General features: G+C 34.4%; 1 protein-coding gene across 3 annotated transcripts in view; it reads right to left on the reverse strand.

Annotated features, from left to right (window-relative positions):
- The window catches only part of LOC150090531 (uncharacterized), a 121,276-nt gene that overhangs the window by 61,764 nt on the left and 35,438 nt on the right, over positions 1 to 24,074 (reverse strand). For 2 of the 3 annotated variants that reach the window (XR_016547228.1, XM_090378645.1), the window contains exons 7-9: positions 20,981 to 21,061; positions 17,019 to 17,102; positions 3,583 to 3,652 (exon numbers count right to left, since the gene is read on the reverse strand). Coding sequence is in view for 2 of the 3 variants with exons in the window: in XM_090378645.1 (XP_090234771.1) it covers positions 3,583 to 3,652; positions 17,019 to 17,102; positions 20,981 to 21,061 (235 nt within the window). In the remaining variant the exon portion in view is untranslated. The remainder of the gene's footprint in view (positions 1 to 3,582; positions 3,653 to 17,018; positions 17,103 to 20,980; positions 21,062 to 24,074) is intronic. The other variant, XM_090378653.1, reaches the window with a different exon arrangement.

Raw genomic sequence — 24,074 nt, forward strand, 5'->3', positions numbered from 1 at the left:
CACCTGGTGTACAAACGAAAAAAAAAAATGTGCTCCTAGTAACAGATTGGGAAATTGTAAGTAATTGTTATTGAATACTTCAATATTTCCTTGATATGCATTTGATACCATCAAAAAATTTCAAGAAAAAAATTGAATTTTCATTATCACACAACGCCTGAAAAATTCACCATAAAATGTCATGTGTTTCAATGCTTGAATTCCATTCTGAGCTGCAACTGTAATAAAGTCACTTCTCTTGCACTGACAGAGTAGCCGTTCACCGAATGAAGAAAAACAGGGCTCATTTTCATGAAATTTCCAATTCCCTTCTTTCACTTGAGGGAAAAAAAAACTCCTTAGGGGAGGAAGTCCACCCTTTCTAGTCCGACACTAGAGAGAGAGAGAGAGAGAGAAATAAAAAATACCCTTTTGGTGGGGAGAAGGCCAAGAGATTGTCAAAGGTCAGGAGAGCTAACTTTCATTTATTTTATTTATTATTATTATTATTTAAAATTTATTATTATTATTTTTTTTCTTGTGTTGTTTTAGTTATCCATCCTGGATTGGGGCTTTCCTGGGCCGGGATAGTTCTTCTCCTCTTTTCTTCTTCCCTCTCTTCATCTTATACAAGTTTTTCTTTCCCATGGGAAACGAGTTTTTCTTTCCCTGGGAAACAAGTTTCCCAGGGAGGAGGGCGTGCAGATAGTAGGGGAGGCCTTGCCCTCCTGCTAGGGATGAGTACCTGGAGGCAGTCGTCCAGGTGATCACTGCTTCCAGGTAGCCAAAATGCCCAAACACAACATCACAATACAGAACACTCACATAAGCTCACAAACAGTTTTTCTTTCCTGTCACTTTCTCCTGTGCGGGATGAAAAATTTTTCTCTCTCTCTTGCCTTCCTTTTCATCTGTCTTCATCCAACATGGGATATTCCTATGCAGGATTATTATTATTATTTTTTTTTTCACGACACACACTGGCCTTACCTTGACAGTGCGTAAAAACTGAACAGAGCAACGAGGCCGAGATGAACTTTTGTTCTAGGAGCCAAGACAAAAACACAAAATAAATAAAGAAAATAAATAATAATAATAAGAAAACAGCATTGCAGCTCTAAGTCAGCTTCATCCTAGGATGCTGAAACTACAATTGTTTTAGAGAACAATATTTTGCATTTTTACTTTCTAACATTATTTTGCATTATAGCTCTGTTACAATATTTTGCTTCATTTCTTTACATTATGGCTGTAACCAATGATATCGGTGTGCACGACGTTTCATCACAGATGCTGAAGTTCTAATTAGTCAGTTCATCCTAGGATGCGGAATTAATTAGTCAGTTCATCCTAGAATGCGGAATTAATTAGTCAGTTCATCCTAGAATGCAGAATTACTAATTAGTCCGAATTTGGTCTGGTGCTCATTTGAGAAAAAATCCAGAATAATTCCTCTGGAAATATTAGCTGGTGAACTGCATTATAAATTTCAAACATCGCTGTATTGCTTATCCTTGAATGCTTATCCTTTGAGTGACCACATGTTTCCGCCTTGTACAGATGTTTTATTGTGGACACTTCCTTCCAGTCAGTAAAATCATCAGTAGTCGTCCTTTATTATACCTATAAAGTAATTCGCTATGTTGGGGGAAACCGTTTTTGCTCCTAATTGATGTAGCACTTTCGAATTTTGCAAAGTGGATTATTTGAACACAACATACATTAGAAGGTCGGTAAAAGAGGTGATAATTGGTGGGCAGCATTTCGACAAACAAATTTTCTGTTTATATTCCATGATGACCACACAGTCAGAGATCCTGAGAGAGAGAGAGAGAGAGAGAGAGAGAGAGAGAGAGAGAGAGAGAGAGAGAGAGAGAGAGAGAGAGAGAGAGAGAGAGAGAGAGAGAGAGAGAGAGAGAGAGAATACAAGAAACTGCACTACATTTAGCAGTCACCGACTCATCTGCCAAAAACCACAATAAAACAAGAAAAGTGATGGGGAGTAAGTCTATTTTTCAGCGGGGTTTATCTGTTTATTGCAGCTCAGAACAGCTTTATGACCATGGATAGTGAATTTATTCGGCTTCTGAACTAAAACAGAATTTCTCCCTTTGCGATGACATCAAAGCGTAACAAGCAAATATCTTCTAACGATACTTTTTGAGCAGCCGTTAGTCGCAATCTGTTAGCTTTGTGTTGTTAGAAAATATTGAAATTTTGTGAAGAATACACATTTCAAGAAACAATCCATTATTCATAGGTTATGATTTTTTTTCCTTTTCTTTGATGCACCAGTTTTCGAAGTTTATAACGCAGCTACAAATAGAAAAATATTTTCTCGAAATTCCATTAGAAAATCAAACCCAGGATACTGCTGTTCCGATTTTGTTTCCTCAAAACAATTACAATAAAGCAAACTTTTTTTTTTTTTATTATCAAATGCGCATTGCAGTGTTATCAGTTTTACACCCGTTTTTTTCCCGTTTCTAAAAGATGAATTTTCCTGATTTTCTGTTAGTAGGTGCAATACACGTTGAAGAGAGGAAATACGATCTTTTCGCTTTACAAAAACAGTTGTTGCTACCGTTTCGCTTTATCGCTTCTTATGTTAATAACAGTAGCTTGCGGTTTTTTTTTTTTTTTTTTCGTTCCTTCCCTTCCCTTCTGGATGTAGCTGTATGGGCGGTGTGACGCAATCAATGGCTTCTTTTTCACACCTTGCTCCACGAAAACAATTTCGCTCTGTAAACAGAAACTCCCGCTCCAAAACAAACAAACGAATCAAGCTGAAACTTGCTCTGAAATTAGAGTAAAAATTATAGAATTAACTTGCTGAACCCAGTTGGGGCTGGAATGTACCCCAGCAGACGGGAATACGGTTAATATCATTAATGCCAATGTGTACAACAATATCACCTTTTGTGCCTTTAAAAGATATCTGCTCTACAACGTCATCAACCTTTGCCCCTGGCAGACATACCCTGGTCCTGTTCCATCTATCCTTTTTTGCACAATATGTTCCCTGTTTCCTTGACAATAGAGTCACTGACAACAAGTAATTCCTGTGGGACCGGCACATCCTGCCTGGGGGTTGCCGCTGTGTTGCGTGAAGTTCAAGTGCAAGCTCTGGCATTGATGTGGGCAGCTGAGAGCTTGATGGGCCTCTTAATTTAAATCCTTCGAGAGCATTCACTCTGTCCTTCAAGCTCTCATATAGGCCCATAACAACGCTGAGTTGGTGCCTGATTCCCTCACACTCTTTACATCATGCACACACAAAGACCTTCATTCCCCTTGGCAATATGTCCCATTCCTGACTGCTCCACAAACATCAAACAAGCTGTACATTTCAAATGGTGCTTCCACTATACAAGATCAAAGCACCTAAGTATGAAACTTTGCTTAATGCTACATACAGAATATGACTATGTATGCCCTTCACTGTATGGTGACATTATTTATCTCTCAGTTCATAAGGTTCTGGATATGTAAAAAGAAATCCATAAATCCCTTTGATTTCATTTCAAAATTATTTGTGTGCCATAAACATTATTGTTATCAAAGAAAGATATAAAATAAATAAATAAATAAAAAGGCACTTACTTCATAACAATAAATTGATACACAGAAGAAGAATGGAAAACCTCTAAGAGAAAATTCATTTGGGTGAAACCTAAAGGAAAAAACATTACAATAAAATATAAACAAGCATAAAAAGTTTAGTATGGTAATCTTAAAGTAGACTGATACTAAAATGATGAAAATTAACACTTAAAAAATCATTTATCTCTAATAATTATTAAATTTATCAACTACTTCACAGTGTTCCAATTGTCTATCTAATTATTTTGCATTTACTTGCATATATATTCCTTAACAATTCCATGGGAATTGTTAAGAAACATATATAAATAAATAAATAAATTTTTCTGTTTATACTCCGGGACGACCAAACGGTCAGAGGAGTTCACAAGATAGACAGAATACAAGAAACAGCACCGTATTCAGTAGTCACGGGCTTGAACCCCGGTCACTCAAGGCACGTGTACTTATGCACCCGCGCGCCTGACCACTAGGCTACGGCGGCCTTATGCAACTTGCTAGACTGATTTTGATAATAAATAAAAAGATTTTTAAGCTGATTATTGAATAAAGGACAAAATCACTATTTCATTAAATAAAAGAAAATATTTCATTTATTTTCTCTATTTATGTTATTTTTGTATCACGGAAATGGAAACAGTCCAAGCCTTTTAAAAACATTTCAATTCTGATGATATACTGGCATTTCCTTAGACTAAGGTACAAGGAAACCAAAAGAAAAACAGACAAAAATGAAATGCTACAGAGTGAATAACAAACACTATTCTACTTTACAAACTTTATGGAATGTTTCCTATATTGTTCTATGGCAGTATATTTAAACATAATTGGAAATTTAAGCACTGTTAATGTATCAAAAGCTGTCTGTTTAATAATAACAAAATAAAATATATATTTTTTAGCATTCTACATTTTCTTGTTTCTAAAAATACATAAATACTTAATTTACTTAATAAAATATCAGGAAAATATCCTGCAAATAAAACAATGCCAATTATTTAAAAAAGAATGCTTTCTGGGTTATAAAATTATAAATTATGGTAATGCATAGAGAAATGTGCATTTGAAGAATGCCCCAAATCTTATCTTGTGGCACTTGTAGCAAGGGCATGCTTAGCATTTTTATAAAACATCTTTCCTAAATAATAATACAATATAAACAAATAAAATACAGTAGATCACTGATTATCCAGCAATTGAACATCTGACTTGATGGATTTTCTACTCATCAGTATTAAGAGTTATCAAGCTGTAGCGCTTATTCACACTCTTATATATTTTGTTTTGTGAACAAAATAGCTGTATATGTACATTTTTTAATTATTATGTGTGTGTGTGTGTGTGTGTGTGTGTGTGTGTGTGTGTGTGTGTGTGTGTGTGTGTGTGTGTGTGTAGTGATAAAACACACATGAAATGGAAGCAGAACAGAGAACCATGTAGCTCTGGCTGAAAGTGTAGAAATCTGTCATGAGCCTGCTTTTGTTTTCTTTCAATGTGATGGAATACTTTCCTGTAACTCTCTTCTCATTAGTCAATAGTTTAACAATCATTATTTATGTATCAAATACGGTAGGAAGACTGAATATCTGCTGAAACTGATTATCCCATAAATGGCATATAATCAATGATCCACTGTATTTCGACTGACAAATCTAAAGCTTAAATTTGAGATATCTTGCACTAAAAAGTGTAATCTAATGTGAAACATAACAATTGTATATAGTATGACTTTCTAAATAAAAAGTATGAACAGGCTGTAGAAACCCACAGCTTATTCACATATTTACCTAATGATCTACCCACTCATATACTGAGTGGGCAGATCATTAGGTACACTGACCTAACAGCAAGTAACACCTCTTTTAGCCCTAACAATAGTCTCAAGTTGTTTGGGGTGGGGGCACTACAAGGTGCCAAAAGCATTCCACATGGATGCTAGCTGATACAGACTATCTTAACCTGCAGTTGCAGAATGGTGGTAAATTCAATGACTGAGTAGACCAATAAGTAAAGTCATTCTCATACTCCCGAATGATTCATGTCTTGTGACAGGGTGCATTGTCCTGCTGGAAGAAAAGTACTGCTAGACTGATAAATTGAGCATAAAGGAATTCCCCTGGTTGGCAAAAATGGTGGAATTCAGATGTTCAGCTATCAGTATCAGGGGACCTCACACATGCCACAAAAACACTTCTTACACCATCACACAATTGTCACCTGGCATGATGAATCCACTGATTCTTGCTGCTTTTGCCATACCTTGGTCCTGCTGCTGCTGCCAGCATGCATGGAACAATTGGAACTGAGATTCATCGGACCAGAAAAACCCTTTTCACTCCAAAAATTCCCAGTGTTGATGTTCCTCTGTTTGCTACATCCACAGGTACATATTTTTAGTTGACAAGAGTGGAAGCTGGTAAGGTTATCTGCTGCTATACCCCATCTATGAGAGAGTCTAATGCATTGTGCATTCTGTTTGTTGTTTGTTATTTGGTTTTTAGGAGCATTAGCAACTAAGGCCATATTGCTCCGGGATATGCGGTGGTCATTCCCTGACCTTTCCACATCCTCCGTATTTGGTGGTGATGGGCTCGAACCCCGAGTCTAATCAAGAAGCATGTGCTACGCACGGCTGCTCCTTCCCACCTGGCTACGGAGGCACCCATTGTGCATTCTAATAAAACCCTTTGTACCACTGTCATATGACTGACTGTAGTCTTCTGTTCTAACAAGAGGATTGCTACTGACTGGATATTTTCCAATTTCTGTACCATTTTTGGTGCACTTTACTCTTATGTTATGCATGAATACCACAGGTAGGTGACAAAGTCACTGACTCTTGCACCAGCACATCTGGCAGTGACTATTAGACTATACTCAAAGAGATTTAGGTCACACTTTTGGTCTATTCTCTTACTGAATTATATGGGCTTGCACACACAATCCCTCAGTATCTGAACTACCTACTTTATATAGCCTGTTATTGACATGACATTCAGAGTAGCTGATCCTTTACACCAAGTGATTTTGTGAACTTTACACCACGTGATTTCGCTTTACAGTCTGGTAGTCAGTCTTGAAAAAATAGCAGCCATTGAGCACACTGAAAAAACATTATATAGAAAAATATTTATCAGGCAGGAAATATCTTTTAAATGGGAAAAAAAATACCATAACTTTATGGGACATTTCTCTGGAGGAAATCATCAGAATTTCTGAAGCAGAATCATCTTAAACAGGTACCACTGAATTTTTTCCCCTATATGAATTACGTAGCAGAATTAAGTTTAAAAGGTTCAATGATCTATCCTGTTTGTGTACAGGAGAGAGAGAGAGAGAGAGAGAGAGAGAGAGAGAGAGAGAGAGAGAGAGAGAGAAATCCCCCCCCCCCCACTGATTCTGAATAAACTGGAACAAATACCACGTGGTTTATAAATTGTTGTTCGGCAATTCTTATATTAATGTTTCATGTATATTATATAAAAAGTAATAAGTTTTTAAAAATCCTGAAATTCAAGTTAAATTTTTTCAATTATTGTCAATCACACAGTTATATCATCCCCTCCCCGAGAAAACACAGTTTGGATCTATCTTCTTTTTGTATAACAGTGTACCTTGATCTGTTATTTATATGTCATTGAATGCTTCTAATAATATATTTATCATTATTGTCAATTTATAAGTGTATTTCTCCATTGAGGAGACACCCCTGGGACAGCCATTGGCCAGAAGGGTGTGGGTTACATTCAAAGGTGTGAATGTAGACCCCATGAACAAAAGGTTACATAGTCCATGGGACGTTCACCCTGAAAAGTTTTATACAAAATTCTGACATATATGTAGTGCCTCCCCTTTGTGGTGATCACATATGGTGGTCACCAAAACCAAATATGGTCATATTCACTAAAAAGATATTCAAGAAAACATTTTCAGTGTCTGTTCAGTACTGAATAAACAAAATTGCTAAATACAAAATACACCGATGAGCCAAAACATTGACCAGCGAGTTGTTATGCAAATCGCAGCAACTGCAGGTGAACTACGGTGTGTGTGTTGGTCAGGACACAGTATAAAAAACACCTGATACTGAGCTCCATTAATCAGTGTTACTCTTGTACTTCAGATGGGAATGGTAACGGACTTAAGCGAGCTCGACAAAGGCCAAACTGTAACGGTCAGACGACTGGGTCGGAGCATATCCAAAACGGCACAGCTGTCATTAGTACCTACTGAAAGTGGGCCGAGGAGGGGAAACCCGTGAACCACAGGGGAGGTGTTGGACAACCACGGCTCATCGATGCTCGAGGTGAGTGAAGGCTCTCTCGGAATGTACGTGGCAACAGAAGGGTGACTGAGGCCCAACTTGCCGGTAATTGGAATGCTGGTGATAGGAGTAATGTGTCACAACATACAGTACATTGAACACTGCTGAAAATGGGGCTGTGTAGCCACAGGCTGCTCTGAGTACCCATACTAACCACAGTAGCAATGGACTCTCGAGGGAAGGGGATGAGACTTTGACAAGCTGGTTTCCAATAATATGTACATATAATGTTACTTTTCATCGTTAAAAATGATAAACAAATTAAAGGAAAGTGAAGCCCTTTTAAGAGTCACATTGCTTTTTATTATATATTTGAATTAATTAGGAATTCACTTCTGTGCTTCATCAGAGTGTAATAAATAAAATTTAGGTAAAAGGGAACTATTAAATTCTGATTTGATTCTCACACATTTGCTTTTCATTTTCAAAATGAAATAGAAGCATTATTATTGTCACTAAACATGACATGGTGTTTGATGAATGTGTTAGATGACATGGTGTTTGATGACATAGTGTTTGACAAATGACAGTGCAGAGGAGTCTAATATTGAATAAACTGTTCTTGAATTTATCCTTTTTATTGAAACTAATTTTCAAGCCAAAATGTAATATCCAATCCAATTAATTTAGATATTCAAGAAGATAATACAAGCTATAATTTAAGAGCACAATACCATCAACATGTACATGATCCAATTTTTACATAACCTACCCTAAGTTCTGTTAACAGCTTACATTCTATTATGAAATGGTTTATGAAAATTATAAAAAAGAAGTGATGATATGGTACAGCTCTGCCTTACTCCAAGTTTAATCTTAAATTTTTCTACAATTTTTAATATTTTTCTAAATTTTGAAAGACCATATGTCTGATTACTTTGTTCTAAGCTTTTCAAAGATCAATAAATGCTAAATATAGGTTTTGTTATGTTCCCATGACTCTTCTATATTTTACATTAATGGGAAAATTCATATTTATATTAAAAATTATAATTTATATTACAGGTATTTGATCCTGTGATACCCGTTTGGCATAAAAGCTGACTGTTCTTTTCCAAGGTTACATTCAACCAATATTTGTAATCCCCTTTACTAAGATATTCGCATGTCAATGAAGTTCAGCCTGCTTGGAAATCACGATATGGAACAAAAGCACCCACAAGTTTAACAATTATTCGTTTGCTGGATAAATTCAAGGAGCATGGAACCAATCAAAATATTAATAACTTAAATTGTGGCAGGAAGAGGACATTCAGAAGCAATGAAAACATTGAAGCTTTTACAATTTTGAACAATTAAAGTAAAGTTTTATTGTTGTAAAAAAATTAATGTTTTTTTGTCTTCAAAGTATCAAAGAAAAATTTACATTTGTATATACAAGTCAGAAGGTCGCTTCACTCCCTTCTGCCTTATGTCACACGAACCTGAATTATACGTTTTTATATTTTAATTTATTTTAGTGTGGGGAAACCCCCCACACCCCATTCTTCAGCATCTTAGATAATGACCTTAACTTTTGTTTGAATACATATGAATCAGTGGAATCGATCCAGCTCTATCAACTGTGACATGTTCACAAACCAAACATTTCTTCCTTATTTCCACTACACGTAGTCTTGTGATATAAAAGTAGTCTTTTGTTTTTCATATCTTTCCTTTCTTAATTGTGAAGCCTTTAACTTATTATTTTCATATAAATAAATAAATATTCATCTAATGCAAATACAGCAAGTCCATCACAGCACATGGCTATGGGCAGATAATAACACAAAGGAAATAACATAAAATAATCGAATACATAGCAGTAAACATTAACAATTACTAGGAATTACACTTATGGATTAAAAAAGAATTTGCACAACAGGACATTTGGCTTTCAGTTGCAATTACTGGGTTGGAGTCAGGCTGCTGTTTTTATTTCTCTTCGTTTTATTGGATATCTGACTCCTGTAAGCTTCAGAGTTGAGTAACCTGTTGCAATCAATGTTTTGATGATTTATGGGATGCATTGGGGAACATTCTGTCCATTTGTTTGAGAGTTTGGATTTGAATTGTTGGTTTCTTGAATTTTCCCTGTTGGGAACAGCTATTATATTGGCTAAGTTTGGTGAATCACATGCAGAAATAATTAACTTTGCAAGAAACATGACTCCAGATTCGTTGATCATCTGTTGCAGAGGCTTTGTTTTTAAGTTTTCATAAAGCTGTATTGTACGGGGAAAACGAAACTTACTATTGAGCCATCTAAGAACCCAATATTCTAGGGAAAGGAATTTCTTGATGGTTACTTGAGGAGCACCAGACCAGATTTCGGAAGCACAGAACAGAATGGGAAAGATGCATCTTTGAACATGCTTAATGACTGTTTTTCTGTCTTGAATCGCTGCTGTTTCTTGTTTGATTAACCATTTTGCTTTTTGAATTTTTTTGGGCACCATATAAATAGTGGAAATTAAAGGAGAGATTTTTATTTTTCAATAATTGCTTTGTTTTCTTCAATATCAGGATTTTTAAGTGCTGCTTTTTTTTTTCTTCTCAGCCTTTCTGATTCAATCTTTCTCTTTTCTATTACTGCCATTAAGAAACTTTTGAAAAAATCGTTGCCTTGAGACATGTAGAATTCTAAAAATTAAAAGCACTATAAATATTCTTTTATATATAGAAAAATTTAAAGACTGTAAAAAATTAAGAGTTCGTAAAAGCATCTTTGAGAAAGACCTGTCAATCGCTTTGTTGTAGTATGACGCAATAGCAGTTAGTCCCACCTTGTGAAAAGAAAAAAAGTGTGCACGTGAAAAAAAATCAATATATTCTTTTATATATACAGATTGTTCATTAAATATAAATTTTTAAAGTGTGTATACATAATTTTGAAACACCCTGTATATTGATACATTTAATATATCAATATATAAAAGAGAAAGAAAGCCCCTGCTGCACACTTATTCCTTCATTCAAATTGACCTAATATTTCACTTATTATTATCATCATATTATCATTAGTCGTATGGCACAAGGAAGCTCGAGGCTTTTGCAGCACCAGACAAAAAAAAAGTTTTAGTTACCCTGTGAGAGAGAGAGAGAGAGAGAGAGAGAGAGAGAAAACAAGAGTTAAAAGTAGAAGGGAATCACCAAAGAAGAGAAGAATGATGATATCCAGCTCAGGACCTTGGATGTGCCAAGCCCATACTCACCAGATGTGAGCCTCTGGGGTTACCCAAGAGTATATATAACCTTTGGTACTATTAATCCTGAGTCAAATTGGATTCTACAAGTGAACATATAATAATCACATGCTGTTATTTATTTATTTATTTATAGCTACTCTTTCCTTTCTGTGAATAAATTATAATTATTTAACCCTGTGTTGGTATTGCAGGGTCAATTTGACCCTCACAATATTTCAGCAATTTGTGTTCATCTACTCATCTAAGCAGCTGAAACTCCTAATATCTGTTGCTGAGTTTTCTTTGAATTCTTAATAGAAATTTCCAGAAATGTCTGTTAATTTACACAAATAGGAAAAATTCATGAATAAGTTAAACCTAATTACTGTATATGCATGTTAACTGACATACACTCAGTGATCACTGAATTATGACCACCTACTTAATACCATGTTGGGCCACCATTTGCACAGATAATAGCTCTATTTTCCTAGGCATTAACTCCAGTAGATGTCGGAATGTGTATATGTAATGTAATGTACACATTCCGACATCTACTGGAGTTAATGCCTAGGAAAATAGAGCTATTATCTGTGCAAATGGTGGCCCAACATGGTCATAATTCAGTGATCACTGAGTGTATGTCAGTTAACATGCATATACAGTAATTAGGTTTAACTTATTCATGAATTTTTCCTATTTGTGTAAATTAACAGACATTTCTGGAAATTTCTATTAAGAATTCAAAGAAAACTCAGCAACAGATATTAGGAGTTTCAGCTGCTTAGATGAGTAGATGAACACAAATTGCTGAAATATTGTGAGGGTCAAATTGACCCTGCAATACCAACACAGGGTTAAATAATGTCAGAAGATGTTCATAGGGAACTGGAGCCATGCTGCCTGCAAGGCAGCATGGCTCCAGAATGTCGGAACAGATGATGGTTGCATGTCCATATGTCTCGCTTCCTGTTCCAAAACTTCCCACAGGCGTTCAATTTGATTGAGGTAAAGCAAATTTGGAGGCCAATCAACATGAGTGATATCTTTACTTTGTTCCTTGAACCACTCATGCAGTGGTTCAAGGAACAGAGTAGGCCCAATGACACTGTGCATTAGCTTATTGGAAGAACCTGTGTCAGTCTGGGTAAAAAAAAATGCAATGTGCAGGATGCACATGGTCTCCTAAGAGTTTCTGGTAGACCTCACCAGTGAAACATTGGTCCATACACACCAAGGGTCCTAGTTCTTTCCAGTCCACTAACTGCTTCTTTATCACTTTGACTTTCATGATTAGATGTAAATTACTGTTCTTTTAGTGTATAAAGCTGTTTGGCTCTTTATTCTGTGAGCCAAGCAACATAGTCCATTATGGATGGGGATGGTCATAATTCAGTGAACACTGAGTGTACATCATGAAGAGTTATTGATAGTAATTTCAGCTTACTGCCACATATACTTTCCTCCAATTGGTAATGCTCTCTGGTTTCACTATATTGAAGTATCATCTGGAATCAAACTGTTTATGCATGCACTTAACATTTCATGCTGCGAGTGATCCTGTTAGTTCAAGTGGTAGATGACTTTCATCAACCGGTGAAATACCACCACTTTGCTTATTGGAGGCTTGAAGTGGTGAAACCCATGTTTAGTCTCTAGAGCAAAGTTTCCGGCATCCCCCCCCCTCTCCCCGTACTTCTCCTTCAACCCATGCACGGTACAAAGTACTATAGGTTTTGATACCTTTCGTGTTTGGGGTTTTCATAAAAAAAAAAAAAAATGGTTCATCTAATCAAAGTGTAGGTTGAAGAACTTGGTGTTTAAATTTGCATTCACTTGCTGACAGGTTTTAATTTTCAAAATATGTTTTTAATACAGAATACGAATTTTTCACTGTGTTCAAAAAAGATTGAAAATATAGGTGTTATAAAAGGATGAATTTTAAATTATTTTTTTGCTGATTTTTCAAATTTCGCATGCACAAAAGAATTTAAAATTTTTCTGCAATAGCTGATGGGTAAAGGTCTTTTTCTATAATGATATACAGTAAACCCCCGCTATTCGCAGTATCTGTATTCGCGGTTGCTGATTTAATATAAAATGAAACCTAAAAAAAAATGTGAATTTTAAAGTGCCGTGAACATTTTCCGCCATAAAAAAACATGGGCATGGCTAAAATTATCTTTCCCGGTCAAAACAGCGCTCAGTGGGTGGGGAGAGGGGTGACAAAATCGCAAGCGTGGATGTTTCTCGCTAAGCCTTGTTCAGTATGTGTTATGCGCTTGTCATGGAAGGTTTCGTCGTTTGCTTTTAATTTATATGCTTATAAATTGAATAAATTCATCAATTTATAAATTGATATGCTTACAAAAGTGATAAATCTACCGTTTTGCAGTGTAAAACAGACTTTTTCAAGTGTTTTAACGGAAGAAAGTGACTTTATCGTGGACGAGTTCTTTCTAACCCGTACAAAAATATGGCTACGAATAACAAGGGAAATGTGAAAATATCAAAGGTGATGACATTAGCGAATAAAATTGAGTTATTAGACAAAATTTCTAATGGTGAAAGTGTCTCCTCAGTGGCAAAACATTATAAATTCAATGAGTCAACGGTACGATCAATCAAAAAATCGGAAGAAAAAATCCGCCGTAGCGTCCGTGAAAATGCGCCAATTGCTTCAAAAATTTGCTCTTTAACTCGTGATGTTAAATTAGAAAAAATGGAAAATGCTTTAAATCTGTGGATAGAAGACCGAACTCAAAATAAAATTCCGTTAAGTTCACTCACCATTCGTGAAAAGGCAAAACTCCTTTATCAACTCTTTAGTGAAACTGGTGATAGCACTGGCGGGATAAGTTTTTTAGCTAGCAAAGGTGCTGGTTTGAAATTTCTAATAAATATTACATTTAATATTAAATTGTTTCTTATTTTCATTTCGATGCCATATGCTTGCATTTCACTATGTACTGTTTATGTACATAGTCATATTATGAAGATACATATAATACATACATAGACAAAATTTTAGACTAGTTTTTCTTATATATTTCATACTTTGGAACAGAACCCCTTTATTACTATGGGGGCCATAACTCAGTATTCGCGTTTTTGGTATTCGCAGCATTTCTCAGGAATGTAACCCCCGCGAATAGCGGGGGTTTACTGTATTTAACAATAGTTATATTTCTTATTCATTTATATATATATATATATACACTATCATTTGAATTATATTAAATAGTTAAATTATAATAAAATGAATAAAATAATTAAGCATTCATTAGAGGCAGCGACATGCAATTCCTCCATATGAAGCTGAAATACATCCAATATTTTAAATTAAATAAAATAAAACATAAGCCAGTAGTATGGCAAAAACTGTAGAGCGAAAATTAACATAAAAATAACCCAAATAAACAATCGAACGAAAAGAAAGAATAGATATAAATAGTAGCCCAGAAACCCTAGTATAATTTCGATCTTTAAATCCAATTAACAAAAACTATACAAAATTTAGGATAATGCCAATTAGTTATTAATTTAGCGGTACCCCCCCCGAGAGGTACCAGTTCCGAAAAACGTGAAATATCACCAAAAGAGGGTTAAAGGAACTACCAAACGATAACAAAATCAAAATAAACTAAAATAAAATAGAATAGACTGACCATCATGCCCCCATATCGACAGAGGACCACGAGGCCAATAATGGTCATGGAATCGCTGCATTTCAATCGTCATACAAAACATCGCAAAGGCGGAAATATCGAAGAACCAAACCACCCTTCCATTCTCCGATAGATCAACCAATGCAGAGGATTTGCATGGCGGTGGTCCTTATGCAGCGAAAATACCGGGTCGGTACCGCTAAATTAATAACTAATTGGCATTATCCTAAATTTTGTATAGTTTTTGTTAATTGGATTTAAAGATCGAAATTATACTAGGGTTTCTGGGCTACTATTTATATCTATTCTTTCTTTTCGTTCGATTGTTTATTTGGGTTATTTTTATGTTAATTTTCGCTCTACAGTTTTTGCCATACTACTGGCTTATGTTTTATTTTATTTAATTTAAAATATTGGATGTATTTCAGCTTCATATGGAGGAATTGCATGTCGCTGCCTCTAATGACTGCTTAATTATTTTATTCATTTTATTATAATTTAACTATTTAATATAATTCAAATGATAGTATATATTTGGGCTTCATATGGAGGAATTGCAAGTTGCTGCCTCTAATGAATGCTTAATTATCTTAATTTTTATTATAATTTAATTTTCGTCAACATTTAATATAATTCAATAGTAATGGGTCGATATGCTAATTTAGCAACGCCTGTGCCGCCATCTATCTTCCTTTTTCTTCAATATAAGCTGATTCAGCTTACAGTATGTCAGTGGTGTCACTCTGCTTTAGAGTGCTGTCTGTTCTATATTTTATTTTCGCTGCATAAGGACCACCGCCATGCAAATCCTCTGCATTGGTTGATCTATCGGAGAATGGAAGGGTGGTTTGGTTCTTCGATATTTCCGCCTTTGCGATGTTTTTTATGACGATTGAAATGCAGCAATTCCATGACCATTATTGGCCTCGTGGTCCTCTGTCGATATGGGGCATGATGGTCAGTCTATTCTATTTTATTTTAGTTTATTTTTATTTTGTTATCGTTTGGTAGTTCCTTTAACCCTCTTTTGGTGATATTTCACGTTTTTCGGAACTGGTACCTCTCGGGGGGGTACCGCTAAATTAATAACTAATTGGCATTATCCTAAATTTTGTATAGTTTTTGTTAATTGGATTTAAAGATCGAAATTATACTAGGGTTTCTGGGCTACTATTTATATCTATTCTTTCTTTTCGTTCGATTGTTTATTTGGGTTATTTTTATGTTAATTTTCGCTCTACAGTTTTTGCCATACTACTGGCTTATGTTTTATTTTATTTAATTTAAAATATTGGATATATATATATATATATATATACATATATATATATACACACACACACACACACACACACACACACACACACACACACACACACACACACACACACACACACACACACACATATATATATATATAATGATGAATAATGATATAATTATGCTGTTTTTTGTAAGTTCCTTCTATATAAACTTCTGGCTATTTTATGCTGAAATACTGTGTATTTAAGAGGCAAGGGGTTGCATAAAATTATAGTTGCCTTTTACCAAATTGTTAAGTTTACTTCTCTCTCTCCAAACTTTCTATCATATCTTTGTAAAGATTTTTTGACATATCTTTATAGATGTCATTGTCATTTCCCATTCAAACTTTCCATTTAAAGTCTGTCCAGTTAACTCTGTTGGAATAATGGCTCCCAGCAATATCTTTTAGAACCAACTTTCTTTCAAGTTGGTTCTAAAAGATTTTGCTACAATTTTCTTGCCATATTGCTTACTTACTAAATTAGTTTTATAGTTATTGTTCAGCTACATCTCTCCACTTTCATTTCTGTGATACTGCTACTCTGATATATCAACTGAATTCCTCTGAAAATTCCAAATATTTCCTACCTACATTGACTGTTTTTTGAATAATATATTTATACCTCTTGTGTGCAACCAGCAGGGTCCTGATTAACTTAGGAGACATCCCAAACAGTATGTGTCTTGACTGTTTTATCCTTACTTTACTTATAGAATCTGTTTTATTTCTACAGGAAGAAATAAACAGATCTACACAAATCTATACTATCTTTGTCTCATAATGCTTACATACTACTACAGACTTAGCTCCTAGTAGCTTATTTATTTCTTTACAATTCTTGTAAAGAAAAAAATAAATAAAAAATTACAGCATTAAAAATATTTTATAAAGAAATGCAAAGTAATTTTTCTACAATGTGCTTGAAGCTTCAAAAATTATAACAAAAGAGCACTAAAAAAATTATAACTAACCTTCGTTTCACAGTGTTCATATGCTCAAAGTCAAACCAAAACACCACAGCCAAGCCAAAAACATTTGACATCTGTGCAAAGAAACTGAAAAAAAATTATTAAAGCCAGGTTTTCAAGATAAGCTGTGTGCACTATAAATAAAATGCATGCAATCATTACACCCAGACTTTAAAGCAGAAAAGCAACTTAAAAGAAATTAAAACTAAATAATGTTCTAAAAGAAAAAAAAAAAAAAAACACAAATAAAGCAGAGGTCACCTACAGAGTAAATTCCTATAACAGAGTAAAAACAGCTTTTAATTAGCTGTTAAGATTATTATAAGTAAAAAAACTGAATTTTTTTGGAATCTAAGTATAACCTTTTTATAAATAAGCATACAGATCTCTATTTTTCCTGGGTGGACTCCAAAACATAGATCTATATATGTACTCTATGGAGTACACATATATCTGTTTTAAAGGTTGTGTCAAGTGTGTACATTAAGATATGAATTATATTGAAATTTTTATAGTATATGCTTCAAAATAATAAAAAATCTAATCTACATTTCCAGCTGTAGTAATGTTCACAGATGATGACATAAAAATAGCTTTGAAAATTAGGGATAACTGTACCTATTAATTTCATTTGTCCTTGAACTTGCAAAACCAAAATCAAAGAAATTCTCTGAAATTTCTGAAAAAGTCCAGAAGTTCAAAAGTGAATGAAGTAATATATAAATGGATGAAATTGGATAATATTACATCAAAAAATTATAAAAAATAAATAAAAATTTGTCACAAAAATGAGAAGTTTTTAATATATTGTTTTGTATTTTTTTAAAAAATTATTTGATATTAATTTAATTTCAAAAGAAGAAATTAATATACAAATTGTTTATTTTTATAAATTTTCAAAGTAAATACACAAAGAAACTCACTCCACAGAGGTGGCACTTAATTGAAAACTGACTCTTCTGAGCCCATATTATTAGACTGAAAGGGTAATATACATGGGTTATTCTCTCGTTGGAGAATAATCCAGAGATCAAAATTTAAAGTAAATTTATGTTCTAAAAAGTTTGAATAGTTTAAAAGTGAATTCAAGGAGTTGTTTAAATAGTGTTTTCCCTAGTTGGTAAAAGGAATATGTTTAATAAAGATGGAATTCAATGAACAGAGAAAGTGCAAGAGTATTTGCTGAAAAACAGGCACAATTCAATGTGTGTGTGCGCACGCGCGCATGTGCACACACACACATGCAATTACAGGATGATTTGCATGTTCTGCAAACAGTGGTGGATTTAGCACTTGAGAGGCCCCAGGCGCAATTCAATTTTGAGGTGCCCTCTAAAGTGTGCATTCTACGCGCATGTTTTTACTATAGCACGCGCTCTAGATTTGGTGTTGCGTTTTAATCATTTTCGTTGCGCAATTCTTTCATACATATTTTAACTAATGTTTAAATGAAAAAATAACAAATACCATCCCTCCCAAATCTAACATTAATACATAAAATCTAGCATTAATGATAATATGTATTCTACTTCAGATTCACTTATTTCGCATAGATATTTCTATAATATGTAGGGATATTCGCATAAGAGTTTATTAACTTCTCATATTAAATTATAGTTTTATTCAGTAATGGTAATAAAGATGAGTGTAAAAATTTAAAATGAAACAATTTTATTTTTTTTTTGAGACCTGAGATTTGAGGCCCCCTCGATGTAAGAGGCCCCAGGCGCGCGCGCGCCTCATGCGCCTGTGCGGAAATCCACCACTGCCTGCAAACAAAAAAACTGGAATAAATCATCGAAGGAGGAGGAGGTTGGATTGAAATTCCTCTAATGTATGACAGAACTTGAACTACACCTCTCCATAAGTGGCAAATGAAGAAACTACTGTAATGTCACATAAGGGGGTAAACATAATGGGGGTAAACTGTGCAATTCTTGTTTTACATCTGCTCCTAATACTTGCTCAGATTTCAATCTGTGCAAGTATTCAATCTGAGCAAGTATTAGGAGCAGAAATTATTCTTTTAAAAATGAAACTGAAATTATTCTTTTAAGAATGAAACTCTTTATTTCCCATTCCATTAGTAGTGACAACTGATGAGAAAGCAAGCTTATACAGCATCAGCATTAAAAAAAAAAAAAAAACCCTCCCACATCATCACTTGTCCATCCACTAATAATTTGTCTAATTCCTCCATAAATATATTCAAACTACCCATTTCCACAACACCAGATGAAAGCTTGTTCCAGCAATCAAGTACCTGCTGAATAAAAGCAAATTTCTACACATCTCTCCTGCAACCAGTCTACCTCAATTTAAATTTATGCCTCCTTGTGTGTTGTCTGAGCAAAAGTAAGGATGCAGTCAGTATTTAGCTTACTCAATCCACTCAAACCTTAAATACTTCAATCAGATCTCCACTCCTCAAAGGTGCCTAGTTTCCAGATGCTACAATTTGCAGAATTGAAGCCTTTCTTGGTAGGAGCACCTCCTTTGTTCCCCTCACCAATATTGTCGTCTTTCTTTGTACCAGCTCCAGCAGATCTACATTCTTCCTAAAATGAGGCCTCCAGGTCTGTATGCAGTACTCAAGATATGGCCTAACCATCACCTTATACAATGAGCTACTCAACCTCCTTATCCCTGCTGGCAAAATTTCTATATATCATTGACAAAATCCTATGACCTGTCCCAGCAGTCTATCTGCACTACTCACAGAACTTCAGGTCTCACTGCACAATTACCACAGCTCTTTCTCATTCACTACTCTGAGTGTGGTACCAGATTAACATAGAGTAAGCCCAAATTAACATAGTGGTATGTTAATCTGGGATTACTGCTACCCATATGCAGTACCTTGCATTTGTCAATGCTAAACTTCAGTTGCCACTTCCCAGTGCAGCAAGTATTTCAAGTTTGCAGATGATACAAAGGTGAGAAGGGTATTTGGTGACAGTAATCAGGATATGCGTCTTCGATAAGACTTAGATATATTATTTGAATAGGCTGAGAAATAGAGCTGAGGTTTAACATTGGAAATGAAATGTCTTGCATCTGAAAAGCAGTAACTCTAGAGTAACATAACAGTTGGGTACCACCAAACTCAAGATTGTGGATAATGAAAAGGACTTTGATGTAACTATACAATATGATATGAAGGTTTCCAAAACAATGGAGGCATACTACTAAGACAGCTCATGAGGTTTTGTCAATGATATATAGGAGTGTTGCCAATAGAGACGAAAAGGTGAATATCGCATTATATAAAGCAAACGCAAATAGGCTGCATCTTCAATATCACATACAAGTTTGGAGACCTCATTTTAGGAAAGAGAAGATCAGTGAGGCTGGTTAAGGGCACAAAGGGGTATTATCAAGAGAGACTTTGGAAGCCAGTTATCTGTAGGGTGACCTGATCAAGATATTTAAGGCCTTGAGTAATCTAAATGCCAAGGGAATTTTTATGCTTAGTTACCTGATTTATACAAGGCATATTTTTAAGCTGATAAGGAATAATTGAAGAGTAAATGTATGAAAATGTTCCTTTAGTCAAAGAGTGACCGGCTGTTGGAATAAACTCCCACCTACTCTTTCAGAGGTTCAAAGTCCATCTAAATTCAAGAAGGGATTGGATAAATACTTGAAATAAATGGGTAAATGAAGTGAGGGAGGATGACATTGATGAACTCTATTTTTTAATTTAATTTATTTATTTTTATTTTATATATTTTTTTGGCTGGTGCTACATGAGCTCATTTCCTTGCATCATTTTGCCAATACTAGTACTAAAAGTTCCCGGTAACTTTTCATGTTTGGGGTTGTCATAAAAAAAAAAAAAATTCAAAATGCAATGGTTATTAATATAAAAGTATATTAATATTAAATTAATCTCAAAGCTTCAACATAATTAATTTACATTTAAGAGTCATTTTTTAAATTGTGGAAAAGAAACTATGCCCTACCTGAAAAGAGCCAACCTATCTACATGCCGGAGTAGTGTTAAAACATAGAGTGCAGGTAAGATTATCAGCAAAAAGTATATTCTAAAAATAATAAAAAAACAACTATTAATTAATGTGTTTAAAAAAAAGAAAGGGTGAATTTAAAAATGGAAAATATTCCGATATACACTACCTTCCAAAGAGTATTCAGACACCAATGAAAACAGTATTACAAAAGGTTAACATTAAATCAATAAAATTACAGATTGATCACCATGTATTCTTTTAACAGTCTCATATCCTTTCAAACAGTCCACCACTGAAGATCTAGTTTATGGAGGCCAGAATGATACAATCCAGTCTAATCACTCCAGGAACTTTAAAGGAACAGAGGTGAATGAAAAATCCTCCACCAATCAGATTGCAGCAAGAATCAGTAGCTCTCTGACTTCACCAAAATCAAAGTCTTCCAAGGCAGATTTCTTCTCAACCAATAATGACACAGAATTATACTCAGTTCTTCCAATGTTTTGAAGCATATCCTACAGGCCTCATCCAATTTATAAACAGGCCATGAACAAATAACAGCCTTTTTTTCCAAAAGCAGTCATTCCTTTGTTTACATAAAACGTGGATGGTTGCAAGTTTTCTAGGATCCAGTAGGAAATGTAACTCACACCTTCAGCATTTTATTTTGCTATATCAATCTTTAATTTCACTTGAACTAATTTCATATTACTGTGCAATTATGAGTTAATGCATTACACTAATCACCACTAAAGAAGAGCCTAAAGTCCCGTAACGTATACTGTGAGAAATATACAGGCACTCTCCAACTTATGTAAATTCGACTTTATGTAAGTTTTTGCCAGACAGTGCAAACGGAAAAAATATAGAAATGTATTTTGAATTCCATAGGAATAAATGGAGGTATTGTGAAAATATCGTAATTAAACCCAATAACACATTGGTAGTTTTTTTTTTTTTTTCATTTGGTAATTCGTTCCAAGACCTCAGAAGTTGAAATTTTAGCTATATAACTAACTCTCTAAAAGGTCATTTTTATAACGGAAATTGTATTAGTTTTATATAAATTTATATCAAATAAGCACAACACAAAAATCACTTTTAACTAAAGGATGCATAAACAAAACATGTGGTCAACATGTTTACAAACACTACTATTGACTGAGAGAAAGGGTTAAGTGGTCCAGCCGGAGAATGCACTACACTTTGGTCATTATTATATGTTCTGTTATAAGAATCAATTTTGAATGCCTTTGTGATATTCTGCTAAAGCACATTTCTGGAGGTCAGGACCACAAAACAATAAAAAGAATTTGCACTTTCCGCTTTTTATTGGGGTTTTTCAATCTTTATTATAAATGGGTAGCAAACTCAGTCTTATTGCATTTGCGATAATAAAGATAATTGGAATGGTGTGGGTTTTTATGGTGAAATGTGTTTCCCCTTCACTGAAATCTTTAATTATATAAAAAACATAAATTTTCAGAATCTTCTCTTCATTCCTATTTACTTATTACAATGATAAAGGGAAAGCGACCAATGGAAAGTGCAAGTGGTGGTAGTGCTGGCAGGAAACGAAACAAAATTGAATTAGAAATGAAGATTAAAATGATTAAGCAGTAGGACAAGGACAAAGATTAAGCAGTAGGACAAGGACAAAGATTAAGCAGTAGGACAAGGACAAAGATTAAGCAGTAGGACAAGGACAAAGATTAAGCAGTAGGACAAGGACAAAGATTAAGCAGTAGAACAAGGACAAAGATTAAGCAGTAGGACAAGGACAAAGATTAAGCAGTAGAACAAGGACAAAGATTAAGCAGTAGAACAAGGACAAAGATTAAGCAGTAGAACAAGGACAAAGATTAAGCAGTAGAACAAGGACAAAGATTAAGCAGTAGAACAAGGACAAAGATTAAGCAGTAGAACAAGGACAAAGATTAAGCAGTAGAACAAGGACAAGGACAAAGATTAAGAAGTAGGACAAATTAGGTCTTGCTGCTTCAACAGTGAATACTATTTTAAAGGACAGTGCACGTATAAAAGAACATGTTAAAGGATTGATGCATTTACAATGATCACAAAACAGCATTCAGGTGCTATATCGAAGATGGAAAGCTATTAATAATTTGAATGGAAATCAGATTCAGAAGCAAGTGCCCCTGAGTCTAATGCCCATTCAAGCAAAAGCAAGAAGTATTTATGACGATATTAAGGATAAGTACAGCCAACCCAAAGCCAAGTTCATGGCAAGCAATGGGTGGTTTAATAAGTTGAAGCATCGTGCTGGTTTCCGCAACTTTAAGGTAAAATTTTTGTAATTGCACACTTTTGTAATTTTGTACACTTCTGAAATTTTTCCTGCACATGAGATAAAAAAATTGAATAAATAACTCTATTTACATGTTCATCGAACATTTCTGTTTTTTTTTTTTTTTTTCCAATCAAATTCAGTGCCACAGTTGTGAGTGCTACATAAGCCTTTAAGGAAATTCTGACTTACATAAAATTTGACTTATATAAAGTTCCACGGAACGCAACCCTCACATAAGCCAGGGAGTGTCTGTATAAAAAAAAATAAAATAAATTTCTTTTTATACTAAGTACAACCACCACAGCCACAGGAGTTTACAATTTAATCGTATATTTTTTATTTCGGCAGATTAACCAGCACAATAATAGGTTGTGTATTTTTTGTAGCAGTGCACAAAACATGCAAGCTGAGCATGATGTGGCATTCAGGCCTGTTACCCTTGGGCCACAACCATAATATTCTAAAAATTAATCTTATCTCAGAATACTTTTTGATATCATTAGCTGTTTTTTTTTATTTATTTATGTATAATCTTACATAATGGTCACAATACAGTATTTCGATACAACTACACTTAATGAATAGCATGGTGCACATCTGTACATCCAGCACATCTTTCAACCCATGAAGGATTAGGAATCCTTGCAGGCCAAATTGTTCTATATCATCTGCTCAATACACTAGAACTTTGAATAGTATTCTATGCTTTTTATTATTTATATAAAGTCAATTTGAGTTTTATATTCTATAAATAATTTTTAAATATATACATTAGTT

The sequence above is a fragment of the Mastigoproctus giganteus genome, chromosome 1 (genome assembly GCF_048544385.1).
Source record: "Mastigoproctus giganteus isolate SK-2022 chromosome 1, ASM4854438v1, whole genome shotgun sequence".
NCBI lineage: Eukaryota > Metazoa > Arthropoda > Arachnida > Uropygi > Thelyphonidae > Mastigoproctus > Mastigoproctus giganteus.